Source organism: Piliocolobus tephrosceles, chromosome 10 (genome assembly GCF_002776525.5).
Source record: "Piliocolobus tephrosceles isolate RC106 chromosome 10, ASM277652v3, whole genome shotgun sequence".
Taxonomy (NCBI): domain Eukaryota; kingdom Metazoa; phylum Chordata; class Mammalia; order Primates; family Cercopithecidae; genus Piliocolobus; species Piliocolobus tephrosceles.
Window position 1 is genome coordinate 107,620,461 of NC_045443.1, and position 25,163 is coordinate 107,645,623.

The following is a 25,163-nucleotide window of genomic DNA, read 5'->3' on the forward strand; positions in this document are numbered from 1 at the left end:
GGTGGCTCAAGCCTGTAATCCCAGCACTTTGGGAGGCTGAGACGGGCGGATCACGAGGTCAGGAGATGGAGACCATCCTGGCTAACACGGTGAAACCCCATCTCTACTAAAAATTACAAAAAACTAGCTGGGCGAGGTGGCGGGCGCCTGTAGTCCCAGCTACTCTGGAGGCTGAGGCAGGAGAATGGCATAAACCCAGGAGGCGGAGCTTGCAGTGAGCTGAGATCCGGCCACTGCACTCCCGCCTGGGCGACACAGCAAGACTCCGTCTCAAAAAAAAAAAAGAAAAGAAAAGAAAAACCAAGATTTGACCTTGGTTTTACTCAAATCAGTAACTGTAGTATCTGTGACAGTCCCCCCCAACAACATACCCTCCACGCTTAAAACAGTTATTATTTTAAAACCGACTATACAGAAAAATCAGGCCAGGTGCGGTGGCTCAGGCCTGCAATCCCAGCACTTTGGGAGGCCAAGGCAAGCAGATCACCTGAGGTCAGGAGCTCGAGACCAGCCTGACCAACATAGAGAAATGAAGAAACCCTGTCTCTACTAAAAATACAAAATTAGCCTGGCATGGTGGCACATGTCTGTAATCCCAGCTACTTGGGAGGCTGAGGCAGGAGAATTTCTTGAACCCAGGAGGTGGATGTTGCAGTGAGCCGAGATCACACCACTGCACTCCAGCCTGGGCAACAAGAGCAAAACTCAGTCTCAAAAAAAAAAAAAAAAAGAAAGAAAAGAAAAGTCATCTTTTTTTGATGAGTGAGGGGGAAGAAGGAAGGAGAAGGTGTCAAAGACAGTATGTCATAATTTCAAAGGCCAGAAGTAATTTTAAGATCTCTGTCAAACAAAATCTACAACCTACGTGAACTAAATGTCACATCTTAAAATAACCCTTGTTAACTGAACACCTGCCCTAATTTCCAAAAGTCCTGAATTCTGAGTTTCTATGGTTTGGACTACAATTGGACTTACACTTGTCTTATTCCATTTAAATAAACCATTTTCTTGCATCTCGCATTTTGGAAGCACTCTAAAAAATATTTAAAACTCCCAGCCGTGTGCGGCAGCTCAAGCCTGTAATCCCAGCACTTTGAGAGGCCAAGGTGGGTGGATCACGAGATCAGGAGATCGAGACCACTCTGGCTAACATGGTGAAACCCCGTCTCTACTAAATATACAGAAATTAGCTGGGCATCGTGGCGGGCGCCTGTAATCCCAGCTACTCGGGAGGCTGAGGCAGGAGAATCACCCGAACCAGGGAGTCAGGGGTTGCAGTGAGCCAAGATCGCGCCCTTGCACTCCAGCCTGGCGACAGAGCAAGATTCCATCTCAAAAAAAAAAATTAAACTCCCAAAGCAGGAATGCAGAAGATTGGAATTGGGGGATGGAAATCTACCTTTAAAAAATAAAAAAGGCCAGGCGCAGTAGCTCACACCTGTAATGCCAGCACTTTTGGAGGCTGAGATGGGCAGATCACTTGAGATCAAGACTTCGAGACAAGCCTGGCCAACATGGAGAAACCCTGTCTGTACTAAAATTACAAACATTAGCCGGGCACAGTGGTGGGTGCCTATAATCCCAGCTACTTGGGAGACTGAGGCAAGAAATCACTTGAACCTAGGAGGTGGAGGTTGCAGTGAGCCAAGATCACGCCACTGCACTCTAGATTGAGTGACAGAGTGAGACTCCATATCAAAAAAAATAATAATAAAAGTAAAATTTAAAAAGGAGCTTAAAACCATGAGTTGTTAGGTACACAGTGGCTATGCATTTGGGTCCTGATCAATTCTCCCACTCGCCATCTTTTCACTTCTCCCTACACTTTGCATGCAGTGACAGATGTCTGAATGGCAGGCCCAGGCAGAACCTTAAAAGAATGTTTTAGGCCTGGCGTGGTGGCTCACGCCTGTAATCCCAGCACTTTGGGAGGTCGAAGTGGGCAATTCATGAGGTCAAGAGATCAAGACCATCCTGGCCAACATGGTGAAACCCCATCGCTATTAAAAATACAAAAATTACCTGGGCGTGGTGGCACACGCCTGTGGTCCCAGCTACCTGAGAGACGGAGGCAGGAGAATTGCTTGAACCCGGGAGGCGGAGGTTGCAGTGAGCCAAGACCGCGCCACTGCACTCCAGCTTGGGCAACAAGAGTGAAACTCCGTCTCAAAAAAAATAAATACCTATTGTACAGAACTGTCTAGGACAGCATTTCTCAAACTATCTATGGCAAAGGAGTAGTTTTTATAATTTCTAGTCTAGCACCACTGCACTCCAGCCTGGGTGACAGAGGATACTCTATGGTAAAAGAAAAAAAAAATAGGGCTGAAAACCGTACATTTCTCATTAAATTACTGTGAGGCTCAAATGAATTCGCATATACAAAGTGCGTAGCACAAGACATGGGATGTAGGAAATGTTCAAAAACCGTTACCATTTTTGCAATAAATACTGGCTCCTCTGGGAAAGAAGAGGGGTGAGGTAAATGATGTGCCTTGTGAGCCTGAGCCCACACAGCCAGCGAGGAGGGGACCCAGACTGAGACTCAGGTCTCCGGATTGCAGTTCATTCATGGGCAACTAGTACATATTGAGAGCCTACTGGACACCATGTCTTGTGGGTGATCCACCCGAGGTGGGTGGATCACTCGAGGCCAGGAGTTCGAGATCAGCCTGGCCAACACAGTGAAACCCCATCTCTACTAAAAATACAAAAATTAGCCAAGTGTAGTAGGGTGCGCTTATAATCCCAGCTACTCAGCAGGTTGAGGCAGGAGAATTGCTTGAATCTGGGAGGGGAAAGTTCTGGCACATATTGAGCACTTGCTGAGAGGTAAAGCTCAGGCCTTCTGCCTCAGGCTTTTGGAGAGGGAGTCTCGGGGCCCCCTGAGAGGCCTCACCTGCACCCCACGCCCTCACCCATCTCCCCACTCTATCCCCTGTCCGCTCCGTAAGCCCGGCTCCAGCACCCGGAGCGGTAAAAGCTCGGGCACTACCCGCCGCCCGCCAGCTCCAGGACCGCTCACCCAGGTTCTGCCCGCGCAGCACCGCGTACGGCCGGCTCCGCTCCAGCGGATCCACGGGGCTCGGGGCCTCTGCATCCCCGACGAGGAGGCTGCAGAGGCCAAAGCACAGCCACGGTAACGCCGGACGCAGCATCTTCCCTTGCCCTGCAGAAGCAGAGAGGCCACTTCCGTCGCAAGCCCTGCCTCTGTCTCCTCCCAGGTCTCTCTGCGTCGCTGCCACCGCCCTTCGGGCGCGCCTCATTGCCATGGTAACTGTGCGTCCTGGTCTAAGTTCCGCTTCTGCCCAAGATTTGTTCCGGATTAACGTTCCTCAATAACTAACGTTTCCCTCGGACAAACTTTCCGTACCGATCAACTTTCCGTCTGTGCCAACGTTCTGCCGCGATTACCGTTCTGCTATGGTTAGCGTTCCTTTATCCATTGAGGTAGAGGTCTTGTAGGTCCATTTGGGGCCTATTGAAGATTTTTTTAAGAATCCATGCATTTTCTTATTAAACCTTCATTACAGGCCCGGAAAATAGATACTGTGTTTCTGTTGTACAAATGCCACCTTCTCAGGGAGCCTTTGCCCAGACATCCTTTTCTGAAATTGCAACACTCCTTTTCCCTTAATGTACATTCTCCCTACCTTCGTTCTCTTCCATTCTCCCCATTCACTTTAGACTCATCACCATTTACCTTATATATGTGATGTACATTTGATGATTTTCTGAGGACCTGCTCCGCCGTGCCATGAGAAGTCCATGAGCACAGCGATTTTGTTCTTGCTCTCTGCTCCGTCCTAGAGACTAGAAGAGTAGCATATTATATTCAGTAGCTGTTTGCTGAATACATGAAGGAACTGAGCTAAGTGTTTGGCCCAACACTGCACACACAAAGTGGCAGAGCTGGAATCTGACCCAAGCATAGTTTTGAATCTGGAGGCTTTGCCACCTCACACATTGCCTCACCTCCTGAAGGCTTGATTTGTAGTGGGATTAGTATCATCTACCTCACAATGGAAATGCAATACAAATGTCAGAGACGTGTGAACCAGAGCAACTCCATCTTAAACAGGAGCTGGGTAAAATGAGGCTGAAACCTACTGGGCTGCATTCCCAGATGGTTAAGGCATTCTCAGTCACAGGATGAGACAGGAGGTCAGCACAAAATACAGGTCATAAAGACCTTGCTGATAAAACAGGTTGCAGTAAAGGAGCCGGCTATAACCCACAGAAACCAAAATGGCGACAAGAGTGACCTCTGGTCGTCTTCACTGCTACACTCCCATCAGTGTCATGACAGTTTACAAATGTCATGGCAACATCAGGAGGTTACACTATATGGTCTAAAAGGGGGAGGCATGAATAATCCACCACTTGTTTAGCATATCATCAAGAAATAACCATAAAAATGTCCAACCAACAGCCCTCAGGGCTGCTCTGCCTATGGAGTAGCCATTCTTTTATTCCTTTACTTTCTTAATAAACTTGCTTTCACTTTGCACTGCGGACTTGCCCTAAATTCATTCTTGCGCTAGATCCAAGAACCCTCTCTTGGGGTCTGGATCGGGACCCTTTTCCTGTGACGCATTTCTGGCGACCACAGAAGGAACTATAGTGCAGAAACCTGACCCAATGGCTACCTTTGGGTGTTGGGGTCCGGTAATACTACCAGGTGCTTGCCTGCAAAGGGAAGGTGTAATCTGCCATGTTAAAGACACCGTGCACCAACGTCTTCACTCCGTTCTCCATGATCTCCTCTTTCACCTCTGCTATCCTTTTCACCTTGCTGTGCACAGAACTGATGGCAGGCTCTTTCCACTGGTACAGCTTGTCACTCACCAGAGCAAAGCTAAATGGCAGACACAGGAAAGCATCAATGGGAGGCATAGCACAGTGGGCTGGGAGGCAGGCTCTGCAGGCCACTTCTGTTCCAATCCTAGCTCTGCTGCATGACTTGTTTCCGTGTGACTCGTTTTCCCTCTCTGCACAATGGAAAGCATAGTCATACCTACCTCATGAATTGTAAGGATAAAATGATACATGTCAGCAAACTCCTTTGCCCGGTATCTGGCACACACTGAGCATTTGCTATAGGTAAGCTACTGCCCCCAATCCCTTTTTTTTTTTTTTTTTTTTGAGATGGAGTCTTGCTCTGTCACCCAGGTTGGAGTACAGTGGTGCGATCTCGGCTTACTGCACGCTCCGCCTCACAGGTTTAACTGATTCTCCTGCCTCAGCCTTCTGAGTAGCAGGGATTACAGGCACATGCCACCACACCCGGCTAATTTTTGTATTTTTAGTAGAGACAGAGTTTCACCATGTTGGCCATGCTGGTCTCGAACTCCTGACCTCGTGATCCGCCTGCCTTGGCCTTCCAAAGTGTAGGGATTACAGGCGTGAGCCACCACACCCGGCCCCCAATTCCATTCTTTAACATTGCCTAACATGGACCCTCATAGATAGGACAGTTTCTGCAGTCATAAAATCCCACTCCAGTGGGTTCACCAGCTTCGTCTGGAGGCTCAGTAACACATCAGCACCTTCCAGTCTAAGGCTGTGTCTGGTGCATTTTCAGAAACACCCACCTGCTTTATCAATAACATTGAAAATGGCAGCTACTCTCTCTCTCTCTTTTTTATTCTAGAGAAAGGGCCTTGCTCTGTTGCCCAGGCTGGAGTGCAGTGGTGCAATCATAGCTCACTACAACCTCTAACTCCTGAGCTCAAGTTGATCCTCCCATCTCAGCCTCCTGAGTAGCTGGAACTACAGGTGTGTACCACCACGCCCAGCTAATTTATGTTATTTTTTGTAGACCCGGGGGGCGGGGGGGGGGGGGGGTCTCTTTATGTTGCGCAGGCTGGTCTCGAACTCCTGGCCTCAAGTGATTCTCCACCTCAGCCTCCCAAAATGTTGTGGTTACAGGTGTGAGCCACCACACCAGGCTGCAGGAGCTACTCTTTATTGGGAACTTAATACGTGCCAAGTGTTCTACATGCATCATCTCCTTTAATCCTCACAACTGTAGGAGATAGTTACTGTGATTGATTGCATGCATGCACCATCACGTCCAGCCTAAAGGGTTTGTTTTAAATGCTTTGTTTACTCTATTCAGAGTTTATTTATTTAGTCCCTTCTCTCTGCCCCGCTGCTGAGTGATATTAGCAAGTCTAAGATGATGGCGTCCCTCTATGAGCTGACCTTGGGAAGCTGAGACAGAGTGGGCCAAGACTCAGCCCCAGCTGTTCTCCACATTGGCTGTGTAACTACCCAGGGAGCTTTCAAAATTGCAGCTCCCCAGTCCCATCCCTGGAGACTATGATTTCGTGAGTCTGGGGAGTTATCCAGATACCTATATATATTTTTAAAGTTCATGGCTAGGCTCAGTGGCTCATGCCTGTAATCCCAGCGCTTTGGGAGGCCGAGGTGGGTGGATCACAAGGTCAGGAGGTCAAGATCATCGTAGCCAACATGGTGAAACCCCATCTCTACTAAAAATACAAAAATTAGCTGGGCATGGTGGCGCATGCCAGCTACACAGGAGGCTGAGGCAGGAGAATTGCTTGAAGCCAGGAGGTGGGGGTTGCAGTAAGCCGCTATCGTGCCACTGCACTCCAGCCTGGTTACAGAGCTAGACTACGTCTCAAAAAAAAAAAAAAAAAAAAAAGTTCCCAGGTGAGAATGGGCACGGTGGCTCACGCCTGTAATCCCAGCACCTTGGGAGGCCGACGTGGGTGGATCACTCAAGGCCAGAAGTTCGAGACCAGCCTGGCCAACATGGTGAAACCCCATCTCTACTAAAAATACAAAAATTGGCCAGGTGTGGTGGTGTGCGCCTGTAATCCCAGCTACTCGGGAGGCTGAGGCAGGAGAATTGCTTGAACCTGGGAAGCGAAGTTTGCAGTGAGCCGAGATTGCACCACTGCACTCCAACCTGGGTCACAGAGCAAGACTCTATCTTGGGGGAAAAAAAAAAAAGTTCCCAGCTGATTCTAATGCATAGCCAGGGCTGAGGACCACTGGGAGGCTCCTGAAAGACAGCTCATATTTGACAATAGCAAGTACATTTGAAGAAGAGCATTCCTCATGACCCAGCAATGAAACTCTTACCTATGTGCCCTAGAGAAACTCTTGTACATGTGCCAGAGTTATGGACAAGAATGCTTCTGCAGCATTGCTTGTAAGAGGGAAAGCAAGAAATAACCTATATGTTCTCAAACAATAAATGGATAAATTGTTAGATTCATACAATGGGATGCTTTGGACCAGGCGCAGTGGCTCATGCCTGTAATCTCAGCACTTTGGGAGGCTGAAGCAGGAGAGTTGCTCAAGCCCAGGAGTTCGAGAGCAGCCTGGACAACAGGAAGAAACCCTGTCTTGACTAAAAATACAAAAATTAGCTGGGTGTGGTAGCACATGCCTGTAGAGATGGAGGCCACAGTGGGAGGATTGCTTGGGCCCCGGAGGTCAAGGCTATGGTAAGCTGTGATTGCACCCCTGCACTCCAGCCTGGGCAACAGAGCAAGACTCTATCTCAAAAAAATAATAAAATAATTTTTAAAATGGGATGCTTTGGAGCAGTGAAAATGAATTAACTAGAGCTGTGCATATCAACATGGAAATAACCTAACATTGAACAAGCAAAGCAAGCTGCAGTGTGATATAAAGTTTAGAGAAATCCAAAGCAACATCATGTACTCACAACTACCTATACATGAATGTGCATAGCACTATTCACATAACCCAAATGTTCATGTATGGATGAATGCATAGGCAAAATGTGGTCTATCCATTCAATAAGATGAGATATTATTCAGCCATAAAAAAGGAACAGAGTACTCATACTGCTATAACATCAATGAACCTTGAAAACATTATGTCTGCTACCTCAAAGAGGCTAGTCACAAAAGGCCACACATATTGTATGACTCCATTTATGTGAAATACCCAGAATAGGTAAATCTATAGAGACAGACAGTAGATTTGTGGTTGCAGGGGACAGAGGGAGGGAGAAATGGTGAGTGACTACTAATGGGCATGGGGTGTCCTTTTGGGGTGATGAAAATGATCTGGAACTAGATAGAGGTGGTGGTTGCACACTTCTCTGAAATGCCACTGAATTGTTCATGTTTACAGTGGTTAATTTTGTGTTCTATGAATTTTGCCCCAATAAAAAAGTAAAAATTAAGTATTTTTCACATATGTAGACATATATGTGCTTAGAAATATAAAAACAAGGAAATGACGAATGTCAAATTCAGGGTTTTGTTTAGAGATGGAGTCTTGCTATGTTGCTGAGGCTGGAATGCAGTGGCTATTTCACAGGTGCAATCATAACACACTACGGCCACAAACTCCTGGGCTCAAGAGAGCCACCAGTCTCAGCCTCCCACAGTGGGACTGCAGGTGCAGCCACTGTGCCGGGCTGCAGGGTGTTTATAAAGGGAAAGGAAAGAGAATGAGAAGAAGGATGCGTTTGCAGGGAGAAAAACTGGATTAGTAATGCTTTATTTCTTCAATTGTATGGTGATATGTGGGTGTTATATTATTCACAATACATTTTAGTATTTCTATAGCATTTATTTAAAAAGAAAGATTGTCAAGAAAGATGTTGGGGTAAGAGGTAAGAGATCCAAATTTGAGACCTAATCAGCATATACGAGACGAAGGTTTTTTTTTTTTTTTTTTGAGACAGAGTCTCCCTCTGTCACCCAGGCTGGAGTGCAGTGGCACTATCTCTGCTCACTGCAACCTCCACCTCCTGGGTTCAAGCGATTCTCCTGCCTCAGCAGGAGTAGCTGGTATTACAGGCATGCACTGCCACACCCAACTAACTTTGTATTTTTAGTAGAGACAGGGTTTCACCATGCTGGCCAGGCTGATCTCGAACTCCTGACTTCAGGTGATCCACCCACCTCAGCCTCCCAAAGTGTTGGGATTACAGGCGTGAGCCACCATGCCTGGAAGAGAGAGAGGTATTAAATAGAATTGTAACTGCCCAAAGGGTTCACCTTGCCTGCTGCCTAGACAGAGCCAATTCATCAAGACAGGGGAATTACAATAGAGGAAGAAGAATTCACACAGAGCAAGCTGTGCGGGAGACCCGAGTTTTATTATTACTCAAATCAGTCTCCCCTAGCATTCAGGAACGGAGCTTTTAAGGATAACTTGGTGGGTTGGGGTAAGCCAGTGTGCCAGGAGTGCTGATTGGTCAGAGATTAAATCATAGGGAGTCGAAGCTCTCTTCTTGTGCTGAGTCAGTTCCTGGGAGGGGACCACAAGATCAGATGAGTCAGTTTATTGAGCTGATCCATCAAGTGCAGGGTCTGCAAAATATCTCAGGCATCAATCTTAGGAGCAGTTTAGGGAGGGTCAGAATCTTGTAGCCTCCAGTTGCATGACTCCTAAACCATAATTTTTAATCTTGTGGCTAATGTTAGTCCTACAAAGGCAATCCAGTCCCCACGCAAGAAGGAGGTCTGCTTTGGGAAAGGGCTGTTACCATCTTTGTTTAAACTATAAACTAAGTTTCTCCCAAAGTTAGTTCAGCCTACGCCCAGGAATGAACAAGGACAGCTTGGAGGTTAGAAGCAAGATGGAGTCAGTTAAGTTAGATCTCTTTCATTGTCTCAGTCACAATTTTGCAAAGGTGGTTTCAGAATTCCATAGACAAATATGATAATGCTTGATAATACATTTCAGCCCAGCATCCCAACACATACATGGTACATACAGCGCTTTCTCATGTTGGATGTTGCAATGTTCTCCTGGAACAACTCTGGGTCACTGTGACCTACCATTTGGGAAGCTCAATTCTGATTTCTCATGTTCATTCCAGAATGTGCAACATATGACAGATCAGCCTTAATGGAATCCGGCCCTCTCCTAAACAGAAAACATGTCTCTATGTCGTGATGAACATGTAAATTTTAAGAATTAAAATTTTTTAGGCCAGGCGCAGTGGCTCACTCCTGTAATCTCAGCACTTTAGGAGGCTGAGGTGGGCTGATCACTTGAGGTCAGGAGTTCAAGACCAGCCTGGCCAACATGGTAAAACCCTGTCTCTACTAAAAATACAAAAATTAGTCGGGGGTGGTGGTGTGCACCTGTAATCCCAGCCACTTGGGAGGCTGAGGCAGGAAAATAGTTTGAATCTGGGAGGTAGAGATTGCAGTGAGCTGAGATTGCGCCACTGCACTCCAGCCTGGGCAACAGAGCCAGACTCCATCTCAAAAAAATAAAAAAGTTTCAGTGCTGCATCAAAGAAAAAAAAGAGGGAATGAAAGCCAGTTTGCACACTTTACCTGTAGGAGGGGAATACTGTGATCATGAAAATGAGTTTGTACTGTCCTCCCTTTGGAAAGAAAGTGCTAATGACCATCCCAGAAATACTCTCCTGACCTTGCTTGTGACTAAGGCAAGCCATATCACCCCTCCAGGTGGTAGGTTTAATCCCTGACCTTTTTGCTCTAAGAGGCTATAAATTTATGCATTCTATAGAAGGCAAAGCTGCTGGTGCCTGGAGCTAAACAGGGGTGTGAAGAAGCTGAGGATTTTAATGGGTCGGGGAGGATGGGTAAATTTCCGGGATGTGGTGGTGCATGCCTATAGTCGCAGCTACTTATTAGGTGGAGGTGGGAGGATCCCTTGAGCCCAGGAGTTCAAGACCAGCCAGGGCAACACAGTGACTCCAGTCTCTTAAAAAGAAGAAGAGGAAAGCTGGAAAGAGTCTGGGAGGTAGAAGAGAGCTAATGGGAGAGAAGTCATTGATATGGTTTGGTTGTGTCCCAACCCAAATCTCATGTTGAATTGTAACTCCCATAATTCCCACATGTTGTAGGAGGGACCCAGTGGGAGACAGTGATTAAGTCTTATGAGATCTGATGGTTTTATAAGAGGTTTCCCCTTTTGCTTGGCTCTCATTCCCTCATTGCCTGCCACCATGTAAGACGTGCCTTTCGCTTTTCACCAAGATTGTGAGGCCTCCCCAGCCCTGTGGAACTGTGAGTCCATTAAACCTCTTTTCTTTATAAATGACCTAGTTTTGGATATGCCTTTATTAGCAGCATGAGAACAGACTAATACATCCATCAAGGCGCACTCACAGGCAAGTCTGGATGAGGAAGAGCCCTGGAGTGGCAGGGAAATAAGGATGGAGGGTGAGGTTGAGCCCATGGAACTCTCAGGCTGCTTGTGCTGGACTCACCAAATGGAGATGAAGGTGTCCACCATAAAGTCGGTCTTCAGAGTCCCAATCCACATGCTCTGAATATGAGTGACTTTCTTTTTTCTTTTCTTTTCTTTTTTTTATTGAGACAGAGTCTTGCTCTGTCGCCCAGGCTGGAGTGCAGTGGCATGATCTCAGCTCACTGCAAGCTCCACTTCCAGGTTCACGCCATTCTCCTGCTTCAGCCTCCTGAGTAGCTGGGACTACAGGCGCTAATTTTTTGTATTTTTAGTAGAGACGGAGTTTCACCATGTTAGCCAGGATGGTCTTGATCTCCCGACCTCGTGATCCGCCCACCTCAGCCTCCCAAAGTGCTGGGATTACAGGCATGAGCCAACGCACCCAGCCGAATATGAGTGACTTTCACACACTTACACTGGCATCGCAGGTGGGATGGGCCCCATGCCAGCATGGTTAGATTGTTCTTCAAGCTCTGCAGGAAGGATGTGCCTTTCAGCAAAGTTCCTCTGCCCCTTACAGCTCCTGAGGTTCCAGAGCAAAGGTAACACCAAAGGGCTGAGCCTTCAAAGTGAACTGCCCTCACATCCCTTAGCTCATGACTAACCCAGGGCCAACAGACATCTTCATGGACCCCTAAAGAACAGTGGCCCAGGCATGGTGCCTGCAGTGCAGCATGGTGAAGCTGAGCATACAGCCTCTGATTCTCTTATTTAAAATCCCAAGAGGAGAATCTAATCAAGTCCATCCCTGGTCCACTAGGCCATAGTGGGGGCTCAGCAAGGGTTGAGGACCCAAGAGATGCTCTGAGAAGAAAATGGGGGAGAGCCAGCACCCCCAAGGCAAGTTAAAACCCGAGTATATTAGTTTCTGTAACAAATTACCACTAACTTAGTGGCTTCAACACTAATGTATTCTTTTGCACTTTTGGGGGTTAGATTCCTAAAGTCAGTCTAACAGGGTAAAAATCAAGGGCTAAAAAGAAAAAGTATAAATTAAGATCCCAGCTGGGCACAGTGACTCATGCCTGTAATTCCAGCACTTTGGGAGACCAAGGCAGGTGGATCACTTGAGGTCAGGAGTTTGAGGCCAGCCTGCCCAACATGGCAAAACCCTGTCTTTACTAAAAATACAAAAATTAACCAGGCGCAGTGGTGGGCGCCTATAATCCCAGCTACTCGGGAGGTTGAGGTGGGAGAATCATGTGAACCCATGAGACGGGGATTGCAGTGAGCCAAGATCATGCCATTGCGAACTCCAGCCTGGGTGACAGAGCGAGACTCTGTCACAAAGGAAAAAAAAAAAAAGATCCCAGCACAAATCACTCAGGCAATCACTGTTGAAACTTTTGAGTGTCTTCTAGATATCTCTCTATGTCCACACCTAGACACACAAATAGATATACTGATGTTACAAACGTGGCCACACTCCAGGCTGCAGGCTGTTTTGTAACTTGCTCTTTTTACTCAATAATATATTATGAATTCTTTCTATGACAGTAAATATATATCTGTGATAAAGACAGATCTATGATACACAATCATTTTCAGTAGCTAAAGAGTATCCTAGTGATTGAATATATGAAACTGCCCATTTTGGCAGGTCATGGTGTCTCACGCCTGTAATCCTAGCACTTTGGGACGCCAAGGCAGGCAGATGACTTGAGGCCAGGAGTTCAAGACCAGGCTGGCCAACATGGCGGAAACCCCATCTCTACTAAAAATGCAAAAATTATCCAGTCATGGTGGTGCATGCCTGTAATCCCAGTTACTTGGGAGGCTGAGGCAGCATAATCACTTGAACCTAGAAGGCGGAAGGTGCAGTGAGCTGAGATCATGCCATTGCACTGCACTTTAGCGTGGGCAACAGAGTGAGTCTCTGTCTCCAAAAAAAAAGAAAGAAAGAAAGAAAGAACTGCCCATTTTGTAGGCCATAGCTATAGAATACAGGCAGTTCCATATGGCTCAAGCTGAGTGGTACATTGTGATAATTTGCCAGCCAGTCTCTGGGATAGATATTTAACTGGAACTTTTGTTCTATTTTCCCAATTATAAACATTTTTGGTAACCCTAATATAGTCCTTACCATGTGCCAACCACTCTTCTAAGTCTATTTTGCTGACATATATTAATATTTGCAATCCTTACTCTCCCCCACCAAAAAAAAGAAAACAAAAACCAACTCTATAAGGAAGGTGCTAGTATTACCTCCACCTAATAGCTGAACAAACTGTGGCATGAATGAAGCAAGAAGCTTGTCCAAGGCTACGTGGTAAACGGCAGCACCAGCTCTGAACGCAGCCATCTGGCTCCACAGGCTCAGCTCTCTTAAATGCTATGGTAAATGGAATTATTTTTCCAGTTTCCTTTTCAAATGTTCCTTGCTGGTGTAAAAAACACACACACACACACACACACACACACACACAATTTTTGTGTGTTGATCTTGTTCCTTGCAACTTTACTGAATTAGTAATAAGCTCTATCCAATAGTTTTCTTGTGAATTTTTCGGGATTCTCCATATATGGGATTGTGCCATCTGTGACTAAAGATAGTTTGACTTCATTCTTTGCCATCTGGATGCCTTTTATTGCTTTTCTTGCCTAATTGCTCTGGCTAGAACTTCCAGTACCATGTTGAACAGCAGCGGTGAAAGCGGGCGTCCTGGTCCTGTTCCTGATCTCAGGGAGAATGAACTCAGGCTGTGCTCCTAACAACCGTGCTCACTGTGTGTCCACCCCACATTCATGTTGCCAGGAATCCCTGCACAAGCTTCTTCTCACACCTAAGGCATTAAGTCTGTAGGACTTCTGGGTCAAAGGGTGTGCATATTTTCTTTCTGAGTTCATTTTCCCAAATCATAAATGCTTGAACCATTTCATGCTTCCATCACCAAAGAAAGAGTGTGCACACCACGTCTTAAGCAGAGCTTGACAAACAAGAGGGTAGTCGTGTGAACTTGGCTGAGACAGGTGAGGGTCTGGTCACCAGGCTGGGAGCACATGGCCTGTAGGATGGTGGCTGTGAGTTTGAAGAAGAGGAGAGACATAGTAGCAGTGTACAGCCATTTGAAGAGGGACACAAGGCAAAACTTTAACCAAAGGTGAAAGTTACAGGGGGATAGATTTTGGCTCATTTTCTCAGGAAGAAAAGTAACAGGGCAGTCCCAGAGCAGAACACGCTTTCCTTGTGGTTGCTGCTGGTGATGGTGAGGAAGATGATGAAGATCATTTTCATTTACCACATCAACTTCCCTTTCTCTCCTGTCCCCTTTCCATCTGCACTTAAACATCATTTCTCTACTAAAAATACAAAATTAGCCAGGCATGGTGGCGCATGCCTGTATTGCCAGCTACTTGGAAGGCTGAGGCAGGAGAATCGCTTAAACCCCAGAGGCGGAGGTTGCGGTGAGCCGAGATCACCCCATTACACTCCAGCCTGGGCAACAAGAGTGAAACTCTGTCTCCAAAATACCCCTCTTCAATCCCACATTCTCCTACCAGCACTCCATGTCTCTCTTCTTTATAGCCAAGTCCCCTGAAAGAGTGAGTCATCATATCCATTTCTGCATCTCCATTCACTCCTCCGCCCACCCCAGTCTGGCTCCCACCCCCATCCCTTCTCTAAAGCCAAGTAAACAACAACGTCATTGTCACTAAATCCAATAGACACACCTCAGACCTGATCTTCCTGGAACTCTCAGCACCAGTTGACACTGTGACCATGCCCCACCTCCCTCACCTCCTTCCCTGAGCTTGCAGGAATCCGCCTTTGCCTGACTTTCATTGGATCTCTGTGGCTACGCCTTCTCAGAATCCTTTGGGTTCGGCACTCCCACCCTTTAAAGGTTAGCACTTCTCTGGGTTCAGTTCTCGGCCCTCTTGCTTTCTCATCCACTTCTTATCTTGCTGGTGAGTTACAGCTTCTTCCATGGTTCTAGTTCACATTTATATGCTGGTGATATAGAAACCTACATCTCAGGCCGGGCACAGTGGTTCATGCCTGAAATCCCAGCATATGAGAGGCTGAGGTGGGAGGATCACCTGAGGCCAGGAGTTCGAGACCAGCCTGCCCAACATGGTGAAATCCCATCTCTACTAAAATTACAAAAATTAGCTGGGTGTGGTGGTGGGCGCCTGTAATCCCAGCTACTGGGGAGGCTGAGGCAGGAGAATCACTTGAGCCTGGGAGGCAGAGGCTGCAGTGAGCCGAGATCGCATGACTGGACTACAGCCTGGCAACAGAGTGAGAATCTGTCTCAACAAAAAAGAAACCTGCATTTCAGCTCCAGATTCATATATCCAACCACCTATTCAACATCTACATATGCATGTTCCATAGACACCTCAAACTCAATGCCTTCAGTTCTGACCTCATCTTCCACCCCAAATTGGCCCTTTCTCCTGCATTTCCTATCCCAGCAAGTTATTCCAGCATCCATCAGTTGTCCAAGCCAGAAACATGGCACACTCCTTGACTCATTCTCTCTCTTTCCCCCTCGCCCATTCAGTTGCCAAATCCTACTGTTTTACCTTTGTAATATTGCTCAAAGTCATCTACTTCTCTCCTCTGCCTTTATTACCTCCTCAGTCCAGGTCACCATCAGCTTTCCTATCTGGACAACCCAATAGTCTCCTAAATGGTCTCCTTTCTTCCAGTCTCGCCCTGTCCCCTCCACTCTCTATACTGCACACTGCATACTTTTTTTTTTTGAAACGGAGTCTTACTCTGTCACCCAGGCTGGAGTGCAGTGGCAAGATCTCAGTTCACCATAACCTCTGCTGCCCGGGTTCAAGTGATTCTCCTGCCTCAGCCTCCCAAGTAGCTGGGATTACAGGCACCTGCCACCATGCTTAGCTAATTTTTGTAGCTTTTAGTAGAGACGTGGTTTCACTATCTTGGCCAGGCTGGTCTTGAACTCCTGACCTCATGATCCACCCGCCTCAGCCTCCCAAAGTGCTGGGATTATATGTGTGAACCATCACTCCTGGCCTACACTGCATACTTTAATGAGAGCATGGACTATGGTGTGAGATGCTTAGGTTCAATCTCAGCTCTACCACTTACTATAAGATCTTGGACAAGTGACTTAACCTTTCTGAGTCATTGTTTCTTCTTCTGTAATAAGAGTATATTAGGGCCGGGCGTGGTGGCTCATGCCTGTAATCCCAGCACTTTGGGAGGCCGAGGTGGGTGGATCATTTGAAGTCAGGAGTTTGAGACCGGTTTCGCCAACGTGGTAAGACCCCATCTCTACTAAAACTACAAAATTTAGCTGGGCGTGGTCACGCACGCCTGTAATCCCAGCTACTTAGGAAGCTGAGGTAGGAGAATTGTTTGAACCCAGGAAGCAGAGGTTGCAGTGAGCCGAGATCATGCCACATCCACTCCAACCTGGGTGATTGAGTGAGACTCCGTCTCCCAAAAAAGAGGATATTAGTATTCTATTGGACAGGGTTTCTAGTTTTAAACAACAGAATTTACTCTGCTGAGTTCAAGAAGAAAGATTATCCAGGAAAGACAAATCTACAGAGGCATAGAGTAGATTCATGGTTGCCTGGGTTGAGCAACCATGGGGAGAGAGCGGGAGTGCGGAGTGACTGTTGATGGGTATGAGGGCTCTTACTGGGCTGATGAAATGTTCTAAAACTGGATCGTGGTGATGGTTGCACAACTTGGTAAATTTACTAAAAGTCATTGAAATGTGTATTTAAAATGGGTGGTTTTATGACATGTAAGTTATACCTCAATAAAGTTGAGAAAAAATATAGAAAAAAAGAGATTTTTTTTTGAGATAGGGTCTCACTCTGTTGCCTAGGCTGGAGTTCAGTGGCACAAACATGGCTCACTGCAGCCTCAACCTCCCAGGATCAAGTGATCCTCCAACCTCAGTCTCCCCAGTAGTTGGAACTACAGGCCTGTACCACCATGCCAATTTTTTTTTTTTTTTTTTATTTTTTAGAGTTGGAATCTCACTTTGTTGCTCAGCTGGTCTCAATTGGTCTCAAACTCCTGGGTTCAAGCAGTCCTCCCATCTTAGCCTCCCAAAGTGCTGAGATTACAGGGGTGAACCCCTGCAGCTGGCTGAATAAAGAGATTTTTTGTTTTTGAGACAGAGTCTCACTGTGCTGCCCAGGCTGGAGTGGAGCGGTATGATCTCAGCTCACTGCAACCTCCGCCTCCCAGGTTCAAGTGATTCTTCTGCCTCAGGCGCCCGAGTAGCTGGGATTACATGCACTCACCACCACGCCCGGCTAATTTTTGTATTTTTAGTAGAGACAGGGTTTCACCATGTTGGCCAGGCTGGTCTTGAACTCCTGACCTCAAGTGATCCAGCTGCCTCAGCCTCCCAAAGTGCTGGGGTTACAGGCATGAGCCACTGCACCCAGCACCCCCCTTTTTAAATTTTTTTAATTGTCTCAATATTTTTATTTATTTTTTATTGTTTTGAGACGAAGTTTTGCTCTCATCACCCAGGGTGGAGTGTAGTGGCACAATCTCGGCAACTTCTGCCTCCCGGGCTCAAGCGACTTTCCTGCCTCAGCCTCCGAGTAGCTGGGATTAGAGGTGCCTACCAGTACGCCTGGCTAAATTTTGTATTTTTTCTTTTTTTTTAGTAGAGATGGGGTTTCACCATGTTGGTCAGGCTGGTCTCAAACTCTGGACCTCAAGTGGTCCACCTGTCTTGGCCTCCCAAAGTGCTGGGATTATAGGTATGAGCCACCATGCCTGGCGGGGGATTTATTTATTTATTTAGACCGAGTTTTGCTCTTGTTGCCCAAGCTGGAGTGCAATGGTGTGATCTCAGTTCACTGCAATATCCGCCTCCCAGGTTCAAGCGATTCTCCAGCCTCAGGCTCCCAAGTATTAGCCGGGCATGATGACAGGTGCCTATAATCCCAGCTACTTGGGAGGCTGAGACAGGAGAATTGCTTGAACCCAGGAGGCAGAGGTTGCTGTGCGCCAAGATCATGCCACTGCAGCCTGGGCAACACAGTGAGACTCTGTCTCCAAAAAAAAAAAAAAAAAAAAAAAAAAGAGCTTGGAAGTCAATTTTCCCCAGAGTCTCCAGACGAGAACTTGGCCCACTGATGCCTTGATTTAGGCCTGTGGGACTAATAGAAACTCCACTGCTGTGTAACAAATAGAAACTCATACAGCCTCAGACAACCCTCATTCCATAGGGGGCTAGCAGTCTGTAGAGGAACAGAGTGGGGCCCTCTAAGGCATGGGGTCCAGGGAAAGGGATCCCCTATTGTATGGGTCAAAGGGCAACGCTTCCCTCTATTCCTGAATTTGAATTCTGCTCATACCCAGCATCCCATGTTATTCCTTGTGTATGGAAGTACTGCCTGGGGCATATGTTTGGAAAGCCTGGGTCTCATGCTGTGTCCTAGCCGCAAGGGAACCTGGGACATTCAGTTGTGACATGTATTAGGGAGTGGAATTCATAACACAGATAGTTCCCCAAACATGTTGTGGCCGTTCAGGTCATGATCGACCATTCCAACAACCAATACTATAGGATTATATGTAGGAGGATCAAATAGGCCAACACATGTTACATGCTAAGAATGGAACCCAGCACATGCTAAGACCTCAGCAACACTCAGTAGCTCTTATATTTCAAGCAAAATAATGTCTCTAAAATGAAAATAGCATAAAACTCTTCACGTTTTCTGTATGTTTCAATATTTTCTACTAAGATGCTGGGGGTTGGGAGGACAGCTCTCCATGCTTTCTCAGTGCCCCCCAGATGCAGCTCAAGGTGCTCCATGATCTCGCCCCTGCTAGCTTCCCCAGCCCCACCTTGGCCTCGCCTTCTCGGCCACTGTACAAGCCAGTTGCCGGCCTGTGAAGAAGCCAGACAAACTGCTCCTTCCTCTTCTCAACACTGTGCTACCCATGCAGGAGGGCTGAGAGGCTCCAGTGCAGGGTGGGAGGCTGGGCTGGGGTGGTATCCCCAGTGGCCTGTGGGTGCAGGAGAGAAGCCTCCATCCTTGCCCCTCAAAACAAGAAAACCAGATAGCAAGGCAGCTTTTCATAAGGCTACAGCCATTCATTTGAAAAAACCATGCTGGCCGGGCGCGGTGGCTCAAGCCTGTAATCCCAGCACTTTGGGAGGCCGAGACGGGCGGATCACGAGGTCAGGAGATCAAGACCATCCTGGCTAACACGGTGAAAACCCGTCTCTACTAAAAAAAATACAAAAAAACTAGCCAGGCGAGGTGGTGGGCGCCTGTAGTCCCAGCTACTCGGGAGGCTGAGGCAGGAGAATGGCATAAACCCAGGAGGCGGAGCTTGCAGTAAGCTGAGATCTGGCCACTGCACTCCAGCCTGGGTGACAGAGCGAGACTCTGTCTCAAAAAATAAAAACAAAAACAAAAAAAAACATGCTTGTCTTTTGAGATGATGTGCTTCCAGCTATTTGGGTGTTTTGATGTTAGATATGAACAAAGGGATGAAGATGGATGGTAGTAGGCAGGTGTTTTAATTTATTGCCTGAGATCCTTTATTTATTTATTATTTTATTATATATATGTATGTATGTATACATATATGTGTATATATACTTTTTTTTTTTTTTGAGACTAAGTCTCGCTGTATCACCCAGGCTGGAGTGCAGTGGTGCAATCTCGGCTTGCTGCAACCTCCGCCTCCTGGATTCAAGCAATTCTTGTGCTTCAGCCTCCAGAGCAGCTGGGATTACAGGTGCCTGCCACCACTCCCAGCTAATTTTTGTATTTTTAGTAGAGACACGGTTTTGTGATATTGACCAGGCTGGTCTCGAACTCCTGACCTCAGGTGATCTGCCTGCCTTGGTCTCTCAAAGTGCTGGGATTACTGGAGTGAGCCACCGTGTCCAGGCAACATATATACACACACACACACACACACATACATATATGTATGTGTGTGTGTATACATACACATATATATATGTGTATATATATACATACATATATATGTATATATATACACACACACATACACACACACACACATACATATATATATATATATATATTTTTTTTTTTTTTTTAAAGTATTTTAAGACAGGATCTCAGTCTGTCACCCAGGCTAGGGTGTAATGGCGGCATGACCACAGCTCACAGCAGCCTCAACCTTTGCCTAACCTCCTTACCAGTGCTGTGGTAGTCCTCGAACCTCTCCTTGGTCTTCCTCAAGTCGGTAAAAGGCATTATCAATCCCTTAGGAATCCAGAGCCAGCCTTCGCCTCCTAGCAAATCCATCAGTTCTGCCTCAAAACACATCCCAGCTTTGTCCACATAGGCTCCACCATCCCATTCCAGCCCAAGTCTCCATCGCCTTGCATCTGGTGACTCCAGCAGCCTTCTCATTGGTCCCTCACCATTATTCTGGTCCCACCACACTCTATGCTCTGCACAATGGTCTATGAGTGCTCTGCACAATGGTCCATGAGAGCTTCTAGAAACATGAGTCAGATGGTTTCACTTCTCTGCATAATACTTTTCAGTGGCTTCCCATGGTACCGAAAAAATCAAATTCCAACTCTTCCCCTGTCCTGCCCTCTGCTCTGGCCCCACCCTCCTTTCTTACCAGGTTCTGGAACATGCTGTCCTTGCTGTTCCTCTTTTGTGCTTCCAGATCTTTGCATTTACTGTTCTCTTGGTCCTGTGTATCATGTGGCTGGATTCTTCTCCTCCTATGGGGTCACCTCCTGAACTGGGTCATCTCTGACCTTCTGACCTCCCCCTCAAGCTCTCACATCACCTAGGTATCAAGGGTGGGATGAGAATGTGGCAGACCTCATGTTTCTATTTCCCTGAAGATGGTCAGAGCAGGCCGGCCACAGTAGCTTACACTTTGGGAGGCCGAGGCAGGCGGATCACTTGAGGCCAGGAGTTCAAGACCAGCCTGGCCAACATGGCAAAACCCTATCTCTACTAAAATTACAAAAATTAGCCTGGGGTGGTGGCACATGCCTTTAGTCCTAGCTGCTCAGGAGGCTGAGGCAGAGTCATGCGAATCCAGGAGGCAGAGGTTGCAGTGAGCCAAGATCACGCCACTGCACTCCAGCCTAGGTGACAGAGCAAGACCCCATCTGAAAAAAAAAAAAAAAAAAAGCAGGGCACGGTGGCTCACGCCTGTAATCCCAGCACTTTGGGAGGCCAGATCACCACAAGGCGGGCAGATCACCTGAGGTCAGGAGTTTGAGACCAGCCTGACCAACATGGAGAAACCCCGTCTCTACCAAAAATACAAAATTAACAGGGCGTGGTGGCACATGCCTGTAATCCCAGCTACTCGGGAGGCTGAAACAAGAGAATCACTTGAATCTGGGAGGCAGAGGTTGTGGTGAGGCGAGATCATGCCATTTCACTTCAGCCTGGGCAACAAGAGCAAAATTCTATCTTAAAAAAAAAAAAAAAAAAAATCAGGGACAGAGGGGCCACGCTTGAGTTGGATTTGCTCCTCCTGGTGTCTGGTGGTCTGGTGCCTCCCTGACCTCCATGCTGGGTTCACTTCTATTCAGACCTACAGGTGTGCGGCCACACACTGGGAAACAGGTGTCCAGACGGGAGTTCCCTTTTAATAGCCAGGAACTAGTAGAGCAGAACCATCTCCATGGTGACAGCCAGCCTGGGACCACGAATGACAGCACCGGCTCACTGTTGGCCCCAGTGGAGGCTAACTGGGCAGAGGAGAAGCAGCAGCTCTGAGTGGAGTTTGTTCTCCTGTCCCTCTCTCAACCTTCCCTAGTCTGTGGCCATTGGAAAAGCTTCTGTGAGGACTGATCTCCAGGGAAGAGGGAAATCTTCCCAACAGAATGTAACCATCTTTTATGCCTTTGCTTACAATCTTCCCGTGGCTTCTCAACTCACTCGGAATAAAATCTAAATAATTCTCCTAGGTGGTGCCATTGTAAGTGGCTTTGTTTAAGCAATAGCTTGGTGTCACAGAAACCAAATAGTAGTTAAGTACCAAGGTGAGTTGGCAGCCTCCGTGGGCCAAGTCGCACATCCCAAATGAGCAGGGCTTCTGGTGGGACTGAGGAAGGAACCGAGATAAGAATAGGAGCTCAGCAATTACCTAGGCAGAGTCTCCACAGCCCAAACAAGCCAGCACTAGAGAAGTAGACTTCAGAAATCCCTGGAATTTCTGGCTTTTGGGAAGACTTTGTAACAGATCACTGTATTTTGTCTGCCTACTCTTCCCACTTCCTTTTCCCTTTTTGTCTGGTAATAGGATCTTCCTTCCTAAGGAAAATCCACTGGATGTGGTTCAGTAGGACTCACACTGCTCCGTCATCTTCTCGAACTCGAGACCTCAGGTGATCCACCCACCTTGGCCTCTCAAAGTATTGGGATTACAGGCATGAGCCACTGCACCCCACTGGCTCTGTCATCTTCTCCCTATTTCCTGCTACAGGAGTCAGCACATGATCTAGAGTGGCCAATGGGATGACACCATGGCCCAGGCGGTGATTGGTTCAGGGATGGATATGTAATTCACACCTGACCGATCAGTCTCTCCCCGGACTTTCCTAACAGAGCATCAGGAAAGACTTGTTTGCTCCTCTGAGGTTGCTGAGAAGAAGAGAATGTGAGGATTTCTTGCTACATAGAGAATTGTTCAAGAAGGAAGCCAAAGGCCGGGCGCGGTGGCTCATGACTGTAATCCCAGCACTTTGGGAGGCTAAGGTGGGCAGATACCTGAGGTCAGGAGTTTGAGACCAGCCTGACCAATATGGTTAAAGCCCGTCTCTACTAAAAATACAAAAAATTAGCTGGGCGTGGTGGCGCATGCCAGCTACTCAGGAGGCTGAGGCAGGAGAATCGCTTGAACCCAGGAGGTGGAGGTTGTGGTGAGCCAAGATAGTACCATTACACTCCAGCCTAGGCAACAAGAAGGAAACTCCACCTCAAAAAAAAAAAAAAGAAGGAAGACAAATAGAAGCAAATGGAACCAAGATGTAGGGAGAGAGATCCTCCATGATGACATAATTTGAACGCTTATCTTCATCCATGTCCGAGGGCAGCACCATCTCTTCAACTGCCCAGTTACATGATTCAATACATTCCCCTTTGAGGCTTTGTGGTTAACGTAAGTTGGATTTCTGTCACTTACTGCCCAAACAATCCTGGCTAACACAGACCTGCTTAGCATCCTATCTACATAAACCTGCAACACAAACTCCTCTTGTAGCTGCATCCCTGCCTCTGACTCCAGATCTGAACTTGGTTGTGAGAACAGAAGAAGCTGGACAGCTTCTTGTTTAATTTCCCCCACAACCAGTCCCCGATTTCAATCCCAGTTTCAGTAATGGAGGCCCTGTCTCCTTATCCTGGCTCTTCGTCCTTCCAGCCCCCGTAGGAACAGCTGGCCAGAACCTGTCACTTGCTGCTGTATCCTGAACATTGCTCTAGCCTGTCTGGATTGCCACCTATGGTCCACACCAGACCTACTTGGTGCAAACTCCTTCCCCCAATCCCTACGCCCCATGGGAATACCCGTTACACAGATGGCTAAGTCATGGTTACATAAACTTAAGGCTTCACACTGCATCTTAAGGCAGTATTTCCCAAGCTGTGTACGTGAGACTCCATTTGGTGAGATGTTAATAGATAGTCCATTAACAAAGAGGAAAAAGCAAAGCTGGCAATAGTTTTTTCTTCAATTTTATATTTTAAAATATAAACTGTGGACAAACGTTTTACATGGAGGTTATCTTCTAAAGATGGCACTTCAAATAAAAATCATGGCTCATCACCAGGTGTGGTGGCTCACGCCTGTAATCCCAGCATTTTGGGAGGCCAAGGCAGGCAGATCACGAGGTCAGGAGATCGTGATCATCCTGGCTAACATGGTGAAACCCTGTCTCACTAAAATTACAAAAAATTAGCCGGGCATGGTGGCGGGCGCCTGTAGTCCCAGCTACTCGAGAAGCTGAGGCAGGAGAATGGTGTGAACCCTGGAGGTGGAGCTTGCAGTGAGCCAAGATCACGCCACTGCACTCCAGCCTGGGCGACAGAGCGAGACTCCATCTCACAACAAACAAACAAAAAACATGGCTTATCAAAATTGCCTTTTAAACCCTTAAATTGTCCACAAAGCATAGCAAAAAACTCCTTCTTCCCAGTGGGTCCACTGGAGCCAATTTCCAGCTCCAGAACAAGTTGCTGTTTCTACAGTTTTGCTCCAGATGAAGGTGGAGGAATTGGCTTATTTTAGGGGTCATGTGGCTGAAAAATCTGTACCTAGATTTAAAGATAGAGCAGCAAGATGCTCACTCTGTGAGAAGCACATGAGAACAGAGATTGATGGAGGGAACCCCAGATGCAAGTATCCCAACTCACACTTACTCCAGGAAACCCAGTTGCTGAATCATTGTACTGGTTATATTATTCTCTCTCTCCATGTCCCCATGGAACATGTAAAACTGAATTTGAGGGAGTTAAATACATGTAAGTTATGATTTCATCATGTGAAAGAAAAATACTCATCATTATAAGGTGTTCTCATAGTAATGTTTTTATATATACAATAATCTGCTTTTAAAAAATTGTAGGCTGGGCATGTGGTTCACACCTGTAATCCCAGCACTTTGGGAGGCCAAGATGGATGGATCGCTTGAGCTCAGGAGTTCAAGACCAGCCTGAACAACATGGTGAAACCCTGTCTCTACCAAAAATACAAAAAATTAGCTGGGCATGGTGGTTCCAGCTACTCAGGAGGTTGAGGTGGGAGGACTGCTTGAACCTGGGAAGCAGAAGTTGCAGTGAGCCGAGATCATGCCACTGCACTCCAGCCTAGGTGACAGAGTAAGACTCCATCTCGAAAGGAAGGAAGGAAGGAAGGAAGGAAGGAAGGAAGGAAGGAAGGAAGGAAGGAAGGAAGGAAGGAAGAAAGAAAAGGAAGGAAAGGAAGGAAAGGAAGGAAAGGAAAGGAAGGAAAGGAAGGAAAGGAAAGGAAGGAAAGGAAGGAA

The 25,163-nt window shown here is 47.0% G+C and overlaps 1 protein-coding gene across 3 annotated transcripts in view; it reads right to left on the reverse strand.

Moving 5' to 3' along the window:
- C10H12orf76 (chromosome 10 C12orf76 homolog) overlaps positions 1-20,936 on the reverse strand; it is a 24,311-nt gene extending 3,375 nt beyond the window's left edge. The window contains exons 1-3 of one of the 3 annotated variants that reach the window (XR_002729618.1): positions 20,774-20,936; positions 11,611-11,716; positions 636-710 (exon numbers count right to left, since the gene is read on the reverse strand). Coding sequence is in view for 2 of the 3 variants with exons in the window: in XM_023202092.1 (XP_023057860.1) it covers positions 11,609-11,716; positions 13,399-13,574; positions 20,774-20,788 (299 nt within the window). In the remaining variant the exon portion in view is untranslated. Of the gene's footprint in view, positions 1-635; positions 711-3,025; positions 3,304-11,608; positions 11,717-13,398; positions 13,575-20,773 lie in introns of those variants that run through there. The other 2 variants (XM_023202092.1, XM_023202154.1) reach the window with 2 other exon arrangements.
- Positions 20,937-25,163: the final 4,227 nt, after the last annotated feature.